This window comes from Salvia splendens, chromosome 12 (assembly GCF_004379255.2).
Source record: "Salvia splendens isolate huo1 chromosome 12, SspV2, whole genome shotgun sequence".
NCBI lineage: Eukaryota > Viridiplantae > Streptophyta > Magnoliopsida > Lamiales > Lamiaceae > Salvia > Salvia splendens.
The window spans coordinates 27382715-27395251 of NC_056043.1; the positions used below are offsets into that span (position 1 = coordinate 27382715).

At 38.3% G+C, this 12537-nt stretch overlaps 2 protein-coding genes across 4 annotated transcripts; one reads left to right on the plus strand and one right to left on the minus strand.

Moving 5' to 3' along the window:
* The first annotated feature begins 154 nt into the window (after nucleotides 1-154).
* LOC121759708 (germin-like protein subfamily 2 member 1) lies at nucleotides 155-1916 on the plus strand. Of its 3 annotated transcripts, none has more exons than XM_042155385.1 (3): nucleotides 155-257; nucleotides 362-456; nucleotides 1181-1916. In XM_042155385.1, the coding sequence occupies exons 2-3, from the start codon at nucleotides 375-377 to the stop codon at nucleotides 1714-1716; spliced, it is 618 nt and encodes a 205-aa protein (XP_042011319.1). In that variant the 5' UTR covers nucleotides 155-257; nucleotides 362-374; the 3' UTR covers nucleotides 1717-1916. The 3 variants fall into 3 exon arrangements, with proteins under 3 accessions (XP_042011319.1, XP_042011320.1, XP_042011318.1); XM_042155386.1 differs by having other exon boundaries at nucleotides 155-178; XM_042155384.1 differs by having other exon boundaries at nucleotides 185-456.
* A 1399-nt stretch (nucleotides 1917-3315) lies between these two features.
* LOC121759533 (glutamate--tRNA ligase, cytoplasmic-like) lies at nucleotides 3316-6850 on the minus strand. Its single transcript, XM_042155151.1, has 6 exons — nucleotides 6653-6850; nucleotides 6072-6168; nucleotides 5742-5895; nucleotides 4384-5504; nucleotides 3752-4219; nucleotides 3316-3656 (listed from the first exon to the last, which is right to left on the minus strand). The coding sequence occupies exons 1-6, from the start codon at nucleotides 6781-6783 to the stop codon at nucleotides 3438-3440; spliced, it is 2190 nt and encodes a 729-aa protein (XP_042011085.1). The 5' UTR covers nucleotides 6784-6850; the 3' UTR covers nucleotides 3316-3437.
* Nucleotides 6851-12537: the final 5687 nt, after the last annotated feature.

Genomic DNA, 12537 nt, shown 5'->3' on the forward strand with positions numbered 1-12537 from the left:
GGTTTGCCATTTTCTTGGTCAAAATACCCCAAAGCAAAAGAACTTGCATCTATCTGAGTCCTGCAATAAATTACAAAGACAAATTAATAAATACCCCAAAGTAAACATATAATATAATATAGTAATTAATTATGATATACATATATTCCATTGACCTCTATCCATTCTGTCTACAAAGGCAAGTTTCATGCTTTTGCAAACACCCCACCCCCTAACCACCTCTCCCAGTAGATCAAGTTTCTAGAAAACAAATTTGAGTATAAATATTGCACCCTAAACCCTCAACTTCTTACTCATCATTACATACTTTTCAAGCATACATAATATTCAATTTTGAAATCTCAGCAATGGCTGTTTGCAGGCTGCTTCTACTCATGGCTCTGTTCTTACTCACCTACACAGTTTCTGCTGATCCTGATAATCTTCAAGATCTTTGTGTTGCTGATCTCTCATCTCGTAATTCTCTCTCTCTCTCTCATTTTTTATGCGTTGTTGCAGTCACTGAGATATACAGCATATTTACAATTAAAAGATGAATTAGTAGTAATCTATTAGGATTACTTCCTCAGATTTGTGATTTTCATCTGCCAATTGTAGATTAGTTGTCATTTAGGGTGCAAATTGCAATAAGATAGTAATATTTTGTTGTGGTCTACTAATTAGCAATCAATAATAACGATATGTGTTGTTTGAAATTAATCAGACGCCATTAAATGTTGTGTAGCTATAGTTGATCGGAAAATTATTGATTTGCATTAATTGAGGCTGCAAGTAGCGCCCACCTCTTTTGTCTAACTATAATTCAATCTTCTCACCAAATACCACCTAAGTTTGTAATCTCTCTCCTTTACTCATTTATTATAGGTGATTATTATATAATTAGTGAAAATATAATGATAAAATGAACGAGTATAATTAAAATTTAAATTGTATAGGACAATTGCAAAACGTACTATAAAAGTTATAATTTAATTAACTGTTGCGATTTAAATGACAATACTCTCATATTCTACTCATAATCTCAATTTTCAATTGTTCCAACATTTCCATATAAAATAATCTTAGTCTAAGCAGAATTACTTTAATTTCAATTTTCTATTTATGGAAACTTATTAACTATATACTCCTAAGATAATAGTAGTCCATTTTAGTTAATCCACTTTTATTTTTGGTAAAATAGCCGTGAAAGTGAACGGGTTCACTTGCAAGGCAAACATAACGGCGGATGACTTCTTCTCCTCCGGAATCGCGAAGCCGGGCCTCACCAACAACTCGATGGGGGCACTGGTGACCGGCGCCAACGTCCAGAGGATCCCAGGCCTGAACACGCTAGGCGTGTCCCTGGCGCGTATTGACTACGCGCCAGGGGGCCTGAACCCACCCCACACCCACCCACGCGCCACGGAGGTGGTGTTCGTGCTGGAGGGACAGCTGGACGTTGGATTCATCACCACGGCCAACGTGCTCATCTCCAAGACCATCAAGCAGGGAGACGTGTTCGCCTTCCCGAAGGGGCTCGTCCACTTCCAAAAGAACAACGGGATGGTCCCGGCCGCTGTCATCTCGGCCTTCAACAGCCAGCTTCCCGGCACGCAGTCCATCGCGGCCACGCTCTTCGCAGCAATGCCGCCGGTGCCGGACAATGTGTTGGCCAAGGCCTTCATGGTTGGGACCAAGGAAGTGCAGGAAGTCAAATCCAGGTTTGCGAGTGCATAATAGCTGATCGAGATCAACCAACTTCAACTGGGAATTATTTCCAATTTCAACCTTCTTTCATATTTTTATGTTTATGTTGTTTTTTATTTTGTTCTGTTTTTTGGGCTTTTGGTGGGTTTAATTGCAATGCATTCGATACTTTGCTTTATGTTGTTTTGATGTAACAACGATGAATAATAAAACTTGCATTGTTGGTTCGAGTTGCTATAGTTTAGGGATAAATATTTTTGATTGAGTTTATAAGAGCACCCGCAACGCGGGCCGCCGGCGTTCCGCGTGCCGTTCCGCCGGAACGGTTTCGCCGCGGAACGCGTTGCGGCGCATGGTTTCGTCCCGGTTCTGTTCCCATTCCGTGCCGGGTGCCGACGGAACGAAACGCGGCACGGTCTGTGCCGCCACGCGCTTCGGCGACGTGGCGCTCCCCGCGGCGTGAGTGAGTCCCACTCCCACTCGCCGGCCCGCGAGTGGGACACGTCACCTGCTGACGCAATAATTATTTTTAAAAAAAATTGATTTTTTTAAATTTTTTTAATTTTTAAAATTTTTTTAATTTTTTTTAAGTTTAAGTTTTAATTTTTTTTAATGTTGTGTGTTTTTTAATAAAGTGTGTTTATTTTTTTATTAAAGCGTGTTTATTTAAATTGAATTGGGTTGGAAATAAAAATAAAAAATGAAATTGAATGAATAGTAATTTAAGGAACGGATAAGAAACGGAGAGTTGCAGGTTCCGTTCCTTAGTTAAGGAATGGAGTAAATAAGTACAGTGGGGCCCTCAAATAGTGGTTTAAGGAACAATTTAGGAATGGTATAGGAACGGCGTTGTGGATGGTCTAAGTACTCCCTCCGTTTCACCATAAATATTTAATAAATAGTTAAAATAAGAGAAAATAATATAGAGAAAACTGTCAAATTTTGTAATAAGTACTTGATATTAAAACATGTCTAAATTTTCTGGCTTAGGTATCAAATTTTCCAGTTAAAACTTGTCTAAATTTTCCTGGTTGCCCAAACTTCTGAAAATATTTGAATATGGATTAAGAAAAGGAAGAGGCCATGCTGATTTGCAGAATGGCATTTGATTTTTGCAGTTACCAACAATTGGAGTGCAGACAAGTAATCCGCAATTAGGTGAGCTATATACTAGTGGACAAACTTTTAGGGCAGCTAAGCTGTATATAATTAACCTTAAATGATAGAACAAGGTGTGGGAATATTAGTAATTTATTTAATCAAAACCATTTGATTGAGAACAACAAATTAGTGGGGCCCATAACCCACCAACCTTTTTTTTGTAGGAAAAACTACATACAAGTAAGGCCTCTTTAGCGAATGAAAATAATTGGCGGAATTCCCCCTTTTCTTTCTTTTTTAAAGTTGGATATGAATTTAACTTAAAGATATACTCCTATGTTGTTAATGAGAAGATAAAGGGTTAAATAATTTAAATAAATTAGACCTGCTTCAATATAAACTTAGGATTTTCAAAATCGCCCACCAAATTGAAACCAAGGTGGAGGATGACTGAAATGTCTACAGACAGCCAACTAAATCCACTCACGCACACAAAAAAAAATACAAGCAAAAAAACACGAGACCAGATTAAGAAAAAGAGTTAATCAGAAATAGGTAAAATATCAAGTAACTTCAGTGTGTTTCACATCTAAAAGAACCTCTTTTCAAAAAGATTTTCTTCATAACAGATATTCCTTCCTGTTGAATTCTTACTTCGCTACCGTTTGCTGCTTGCCATCTGGAATGGCGAAGAGGACTATAGGCTTTGAAGGACGAATTAGAGGAATATCACATCTGTAATACCCTTTCCTCTCCAGCTGTATAACGTCACCGCGCTTCAAGTTCCGCATATCAGACTCCCCAAGAGCTGATGTCTCTGTTCTCGTACAGGGATTGACCACATCGGTGAAATCTTCATCTTCCTCAAGCTGTATGCATCAAACAATTCAAATAATATTATAACAAATCGACTGAAAGATAGCTTAACTAGTGAAAAAGTGAAATGAAACAGCGAAAGTATCACCTTCTTCTTTGTAATAAGATAATCAAAGTCAACCAACGTCAGTCTAACTAGCTCGTTGCCATCGGAAAGCCAGGTGAGCTTCAACTTTGTCTTCTTAACATTTCCTTCAAGATGCAAGACTCCTACCAGCTGAGTGACAATCCCATTTTCATCTTTCTTAATTTCCTTCACAATTGCATTGCCCCAATCCTTCAGAGTTACTTCTTCAGTGACAGAGATTGATTCAGCATCAGCATAATCTATCCATAACCTATTTGAATAAGTCACGGCTTTCTCTCCAGCACCTTCATACTTTTTATGTTTTGGTAAAATGCGGACAAAAGGATCTTTGGGTCCATCAGTTAGGATCAGTAATACACGCCGTTCCTCAATAACAGCTGTATGCCTGGGGCAAACAGGATCAATTATCTTCTTATTGATTGCCCAGAGTTTGTCCCACTCCATAAGATTCAGATTTTTCGATGCACCCTAATCAGTTCAGCAAGGCCAAAATTTAGACTATAAAGCACAGAAAATTAAGGAAGAGGAAAGAAAACTTGTGCATTAAAAAGAAATCAAAATACAAAGTATGGAGAAAATAGTTAGGATCCTCTATTGATAAAACTGTGCTATCAGTACAAATTGCAGCTTACTTGTTCCAGAATAAACTGTATCAGTGCTTCGATCTTCAGACCTCTTCGCACTATTCCTTGAACAGTAGGAAAACGAGGATCATCCCAACTTTCAACCTTTCCATTTTGGACAAACCATAGAAGCTTGCGCTTGCTAAGAAGTGTATAAACCATATTCAGTCGACTAAATTCATAGATATGGACCTTTCTGAATCCCATATCTGTCTGAATTCTGTAATACTGATCATTACGGTCATGGTACTCACTTGATCTAAGGGCATGTGTGATACCTTCCACAGCATCAACAAATGGACAGCAGAAATCATATGTTGGATATACCTTATATTTAGCTCCAATCCTATGGTGAGGGGTCAAATTGCAGCGGTAATACACAGGATCCCTAAGTGATTTGTTTGGGTCCTGCATGTCCAATTTCCCACGGAGACAACATACCAAACCCCTCTCTGAACCAGCAATCATTTCCTTCCACAAATTTAAGTTCTCATCCACACTGTTATTCCTGCACCGCGACTCTATGCCATCCATCCTTTCCTGCTGCATTTTCTCACGAGGAGTATCATCAACATAGGCTTTACCTTCACGAATCAATTTCTCAGCCATTTCCATGATCTGGGGAAAGTGATCTGATGTGTATGTTATAGCACTGTACTTGATCCCTAGAGTCTCAATATCTTTGAGCAGATTATCAACAAACTCACTACTTTCTTTGTCTGGATTCGTGTCATCAAAACGTATAATAACCTCTCCTTTGTAGCGCTCTGCAAAATACTGGTTTAACAATGCAGCTTTCGAATGACCAATATGGAGATAACCACTGGGTTCTGGTGCAAACCGCAATTTCACCTTTCCTACCTCAGCATCTGGAAGATCTACCTCGAAGGTCCGTGTGCCAGCAGTTTCAGTGGTATGGACACCATTTTCCACAGTGTTGGACCGAGAACTAGAAGTTTGAGGTTCCTTCGACTTGGAAGCTGCTACCTTTGCAGAACCTCTCTTCCCAAGAAATGTAGAGGCAAGTTCACTCAACTGTGCATCATATTCATTAGATATTGAGTTAAACCACCGTACCAAATTTTGGTACTTCTTAGATTTCCTTAAACTTTCCCATCTCAGACCCGCTCCTGTAATGGACAAACAAGAACTTCAATTTTTTATGATTTAAGACAGAAGCGCTTGAGTGCCATGATGCTAATATATAAAAATAGCAATTAGAGGCAAGATATATTATGAACTGAAAACATTTGTAATCAATTTCAAGAAACATTGTAAAAATAAAATTTCAGAGACCAGAACAAGGATCATCTATATAAAGACTGAAGAGACTAAAAAATAGTCTAATAGAAATGCCAAAACTTTACCAGCAAGACCAATCCAGACTGCAACATCTGCAATTGACAAGCTATAACCAGCGAGAAAGGTATTCAGCAGTAGATACTCATCCACAAAGTTGCATGCACCCTCGAACTCGGATCCAGATGCAAAAATGGGTGCATAATCTAGCCATTCATCGACCTACAAGACCCAAAATACAATTAAAAGGGCTTCATGAAGATCTATATTCTATAACACAGAAAATCAGCAATCAAGATAATTGAAACTAGTAATATCATCGTAAGTGAAAAAAATGATTAAAGTATAATTACAAAAAGAAAGGCTAGTAGTCAAGATAACAAATTCAGAAAACGCACCTGGCTTGCCTGATAAGCATCCCTTCCATAGAAACCAGGCACAGTTGATATTCTACCAATATACCTCAGAATCACATTAGTTCCATACAGCCTCTTCCTGGAGATCGAATTTCCACAGGAAATAGTAACAAAAATGTAAGTGCTAAAAGTGAGAGATGAGATTCATCCATATGCATAGAAATCAATCTTTCACAGTATTCAAAATCCAAATTGCACCATGACTTATAACCCTAACTCAAACCCTAACTTCGCCAAATTAAAAAAGCTGGTTTTCCTCTTCATTGCTACTCTTCTTCTAAGAGGATGACGTACATATGTTAACGCCACTGGTTCAATTTTCCAGATCCTCGACAAACACACATAATTACTAAAATCTCAATACCTGATTCTATAAAGCGCAGTTCAGCCAATCGTTCATACCCATCCCATCATAAAAAAACAACTCAACTAGCACTCGATGTAGAATAGATAATTCTTCCTTTTTAACAAATTCCAACACTAGATTAAAGAGCACTGTGTAAACTGATTAACAAAAATGAATAATAAACAGCTGAATTCTCAGTGGAAATCGAGAGAAATACCCGGTCTCTAGTAATAGAGTTGGCGGCGAGCCAGAGGATAGGGATGGTTTAGAGTTGAGAGAGATGCCGGAAATTTTGGCAGCAGCGATCGCATGGAGCGGTGGAGAATCGGCCGCAAACAGGAGCTCCATGGATGGAGTAGTCGAGCCGCCGAAATTACCAAATGTAGACTTATCAGAATTGTGAATTAGGGATTTTTTTTTACTATGTTCTCTCTTATTTAATATACTACAAAATAACACTATATAATTTTTTGTGTTGAAAATAAAATGCTCCCTTTGATAGGAAAGAGAGAATACCTCTTTCATTCTAAAAAAATATTCTTCTTCTGTAATTTTAGTGTGCGACTCTTTTACACAAAATTAGTCCAGTTTATACTTTTAGAAACTTTTTTAGGCCATTTGGCATGGCTTTAAAAATTTATGTTTACAAGAGTACTATATAATTATAAATTCTTTTTCTTTTTCTTTCTCTTATTTTATTACTTTTAAATTAAAATGCGTATTGCTCTCAAAATTCTTACTTTTAATAATGAAAGTATACCGCCATCTAGGGATGTCAATTTAAACCGAAACTCGTGCATCGGCCCAAATAGCCTAGTAAAATGAGTGGGTTAGGGCTGTAATTTTATAACCCGAATACAAAATGAGCTAAATGGGTTGGCCCGACGGGTTGCAATTTTTAATTAAAAAATATTGAGTTTTAGGGACTTTTGTATTTTGAATTTCATGAGGCACAATCGTTAGTATTTTTCAATCCACATTCTACATTTTTCCACTCAATCTCATACTATCAACTTTCAAGTTTCACATCTACTCATTATTCTATCGTTCCATCATCTGTCACTACTGTCTTACTACCACCAACGTAAATCAATACAAAATTAAGAATTAACCCATCAAAATTTTAATATATTTATCATTTTAAAAATAATTCATGCAAGATATGATTTTTAGTTTTCATTAAGAATTAATTATGAACAATGCCAAAATAATGACACGAGTACAAGCTTTAATTGAAATTAATTGATTTAATTTTGATTTAACTTTTTTAGATTGTAGTTGATCAAGATGAAAAGCTTCTCTCCAACTATTATTGAGGAAAACTATGAAAAATTGGAAGATTTTATATGATTCTATCACTAAGAAGAAAAAATATTAAAAAAATTTAAATCATTTTATTGAGGAAAATTTGATTACAAGAGATTATTTTTGAAAATTTTTAGGCCCGAATAGCCCGATGGGTTAGCCCGGAACCCGACGGGTTAGGGTTATGGCTGAAAATTTATGACCCGAAAAATTTATAACTCGAATAACCCGTACTCAAATAGTCCGACAACCCGAGTGGGTTGGCCCGAATCCGAACGGATTAGCCGATTGACATCCCTATCCTCATTTGACATTTTCTAAGATTTCATTCTATCTAATTTTCTACTTTAGTTAGCGTATGTACTTATTTTCACAAAATTTGAAGAAAAAAAATACCTGAAATGTTCACCTTTATGTAGCATGAATTGATAGAAAATTTACATCTATAAAATACTTCTTTATTTCCCTCATAGTTGAGTCATTTCCATATATTATACTAACTTTTTTCTCTTTCTTACTTTAATCTCTCTACTTTATTCTATTTTTTTTCTCTCTTACTTTTAAATTTATTATTTAACACACTCAACATCCATTTCTTAAACTCCACACCGAAATGTTTCGCTTCAACTATGAGAGAACGGAGGGAGCATTATACTGCTTAGACTATTACGAATTCATTCTACATTACGTGGATAAATTTTCACCGCCTCTAGAATATTACGATTACGTAAATATTTTATATAACTAAAAACTTAGTAACAAAGTTAGTTATTAAACATAATATATTTTGCAAAAAAGAAAATACAATGCTCCGTATTTTAAAATAGGATTTACTCTTGATCTAGAATTTAAGTACTCCTAATAATTTTGAACTATTTAGAAATCGACAAATTAAACTCGTAACCCGAGACTTTCGCTAGATCGAACCAGCCAAAATAATTTTATATTTTTATTTATTTATTTTTAATGGAAATTTAATCAAAATGGTTATTTCAATTTGTACTAATTTATGTTGGGGAACACTGCTTCCACCTCATAATCATACACAAAAACTAGCCAGCATGTGAACTCTTTTACAATACAAAATTCTTGAAAGAAGCCCACATATTAATTCAGAATCCACCATTTTGATGACCATTTTTATTTCTTTTGAGAACCCTCTAGAATTTTTTCGATCATAGCCAATCCCATTATCCCAAGAGAAACTAATGAATAAAACACACACAATCGATAATGGTGAACTCCAAACTCCATTTTTTTCCACAAGGCATCATATTTCAACATGAAATAAGGTTAATTTTGAACACATTATGAATAAGAACAATATATATTATAAATTGATATTAGTCAAGAATTAATGCCATGACTATAACCATGTCAAGCTCTTTCTTGAACGAGAGATGGAAGATGAGTGCGAAAGCACCGGAATACCCCACTGGTAGGAGAAGGCGATGGTGGGACACGCCTCGTCCATCTTCATCCTCTTCACGAACCCGCCATAAAACCTAGCAATCCTTCTCGACAGCGTGAGCACGATCGAGAAGGGCTTCCAGTTCAGCCTTCTCGACCGCGACAGCTTCACGCCCTTGCGCACAACCTTCTTCACCCTCTTCGCACCATCACTCTTAACCACATGTAGCCTACGGTATCCGCCACATCTCCGACGATCACAATTCCAATATTCAAAATCCATTGTATATTTGATGTTTGGATGAGGAAGAAGTAGTTTAGATAAATGATCAACTTATATATATATATATATAGAAGAGTGGTGAGAGATATGAATGGAATCAAAATATGATTGGAAATAGCATAGCCAAATGGAAGCACATGGTGAAGCCCTTTCGCCATATTATTTTGGAGCACATACTAATTTGTGGTAAAGATTGATAAAATGTGACAGGTTTGGATTCCTCAAACACATGGCTACCATCATATATTATTTGCATTATACATTGCATTTCGATTGAGTAAATTATAGAGCCGAAAAAATCAAGTAGTATCAAATTGGATTTTAGCTTAATGATGTAGTGTAGTGTAGTGTAGCTACCTATAATTTTTACCAGCTCACTATACTCAATATGTCAAAGTCTCCAGCTAGTCCATCTTTGAATAATTTCTCATGCCGTTAAAACACACATATATAAAGTAAAATAAACCATCACACTAAAAGTTAGTTGGGTACATGACATATATCCTCGATCCACCCCACTTTATGGTCACATATGAAGTACACGCACACTTCATTTTTTTCTTCATTCATTTCAGTTAATTGTGTAATTATTCCATTATCAAGGTATATAATTTTGCACGTTTCCATTTATAGTAATAAACGCTAAATTTAACTAAGGTTTATTATATAGTATTTAAAAAATTTATTATATAAATGAATGTTAGGACTTGGAATCCAACCCGATTTGTTGAGATAATGTAATGATTAATTGGTGGGTGGATTAATATATTATAGGAGTATGTAAAAGACATGTGAAATGATTGAAAGAGAGATTAAGGCCATCCACAACGCTGTCTCTATACCGTCTCTTAAACCGTCTCTTAACTACTATTTGAGCACTATTTGAGGGCCCCACTGTCCTTTTTTCCTCCATCTCTTAACTAAGAGACGGAACCTGCAACGCTCCGTCTCTTAACCGTCTCTATACCGTCTCTTAATTACTATTCATTCAATTTAATTTATAATTTTTTTTAAAACCCAATTCAATTTAAACAAACACACTTTATTAAAATTAAAACAATATTACAACTTAACATTAAAAAAAACGAAGACATAATTAAAATTCTAAAAAAATAAAAATGACATAATTTAATCTTCTCCGCCAAAGTTTTCCCAAATGTGCTCAATTAGATCCTCTTGGAGTTGGGTGTGGGCGCTAGAGTCGCGTGTCCTTGCCCGAATAGCCAACCGTTCTTGTATAGATGGATGCGCTCCACTTCGCGGCGGACTACTTGCGGTTGAGCTTCCGGGGGATTCGGGGTCGAACCAATTTCCGGCATCGGGTCCTTCGTCTCGGACAATCATGTTGTGCAAGATTATGCATGTATACATGATGTCGACCATGCTCTCCATGAACCACGAACGAGCCGGGGCTTTGATGATGTTGAAGCGCGCTTGGAGAACCCCGAACGCCCTCTCCACATCCTTGCGCGCAGCCTCCTGCTTCTGCGCAAAAAGAGCCTGCTTTGGGTTCGCTGGCCTGCCGCACGTCTTCACGAAGGTCGGCCACTTCGGGTAGATGCCGTCGGCGAGATAGTACCCCATTTTATACCGCCGGTTGTTGGCGACGAAGTTGATGGCCGGCGCTTTACCATCCAAAACTTCGGTAAAGAGGTCGGACTGTTGGAGCACGTTTACGTCGTTGTTCGAGCCAGGGACCCCGAAGTACGCGTGCCAGATCCAAAGTCGGTAGTCGGCAACGGCCTCGAGTACAACGGTTGGGTGGGTGCCTTTGTGGCCGCTCGTGTAGGAACCCCTCCAAGCCACCGGGCAATTCTTCCATTGCCAGTGCATGCAATCGACACTGCCAAGCATCCCGGGGAATCCGTGCACTTGTTCGTGCAGGTTGAGGAGGAACTGACAATCCTCCGTGGTTGGCCTCCGGAGAAATTCGTCACTGAAGGCTGCCCGGACGCCTCTGCAGAAGTTGAGCAAGCACAAGCGCCCAGTGCTGTCTCCGATGTGCAGGTATTCGTCGAATATGTCGGCCGTTTGTCCAGTCGCAAGCTGCCGGATGGCTGCAGTACATTTCTGCAGCGTCGTGTGGCTGGGACGACCGACCGCGTCGAACCCTTCTCGGAAGAACTCCTCCCTGGCCGCCAAAGTATTCGCTATGTGGAGAAATAGCGGTTTCCGCATGCGGAAACGGCGACGGAAATAGGTATCTCCCCAAATCGGGTTATCGCAGAAGTAGTCGCGTACTAACCGTGCGGCGGCTTCCTCCCGGTTCCGATTGATGTACTTCCGGGAGCGTCGTGGGGGTGGTGCGGCTTCCTCCGCCTCTCGTCGTCGATCTTCTTCGAGTGATTGTTCCATTAATTGGCGCATTTGCTCAAAAGGATCCATTTGTTTGAGTTGATTGAAGATGGAAATTGGAGTGATAGAGAGGATTTGAGAGGAATAGATGTGTGTTTGTGTTTGAAATGAGTATGGAATAGAATTATTTATAGAGTAAAAAAATTAAAAATTTAAAAAATGAAAATAAATATTTAACGGTAATATTACCGTTTGAAAAAAAAAAAATTTTTTTATTAAAAATCGATTTTTTTTAAAAAAAAATGAATTATTGCGTCATCAGTGACGACGCCCACTCGCGGGCCAGCGAGTGGGCGTCACGCACGCATGGGGACGTGCCACGTGTCCCTGGCGCGTGGCGAGACAGCTCGTCTCGTGTCTCTCCGAGACGAGCTATGCGACGAGACGGTCGCGAGCTGGAGACGAGATGGGCGCTGCAATGCGTCTCGCGGGGGTCTCGTCTCTCCGAGACGAGACGCGAGCCCGGCACGAGACGCGTTGTGGATGGTCTAAGTAATTGGATGGTTAGTCTTAGTCGGCAAATTATGGTGAAGATGAGGAATATCTGCACTAGTTTGTTTACTATGAAGAAGACAGCAGCTAAGTCTAAATTAATACGACTTGCATATCTATCTTTTGTTCGCCACCCTCATCTTATTTCACATGATCCCCCATACTTATATCGCAATAAATTCTTTTAATTTTCGTTTTCTTTTCTAAAATATTTAGAGGAGAGTCACGACTACATATTCGATAGATATCACTCATAT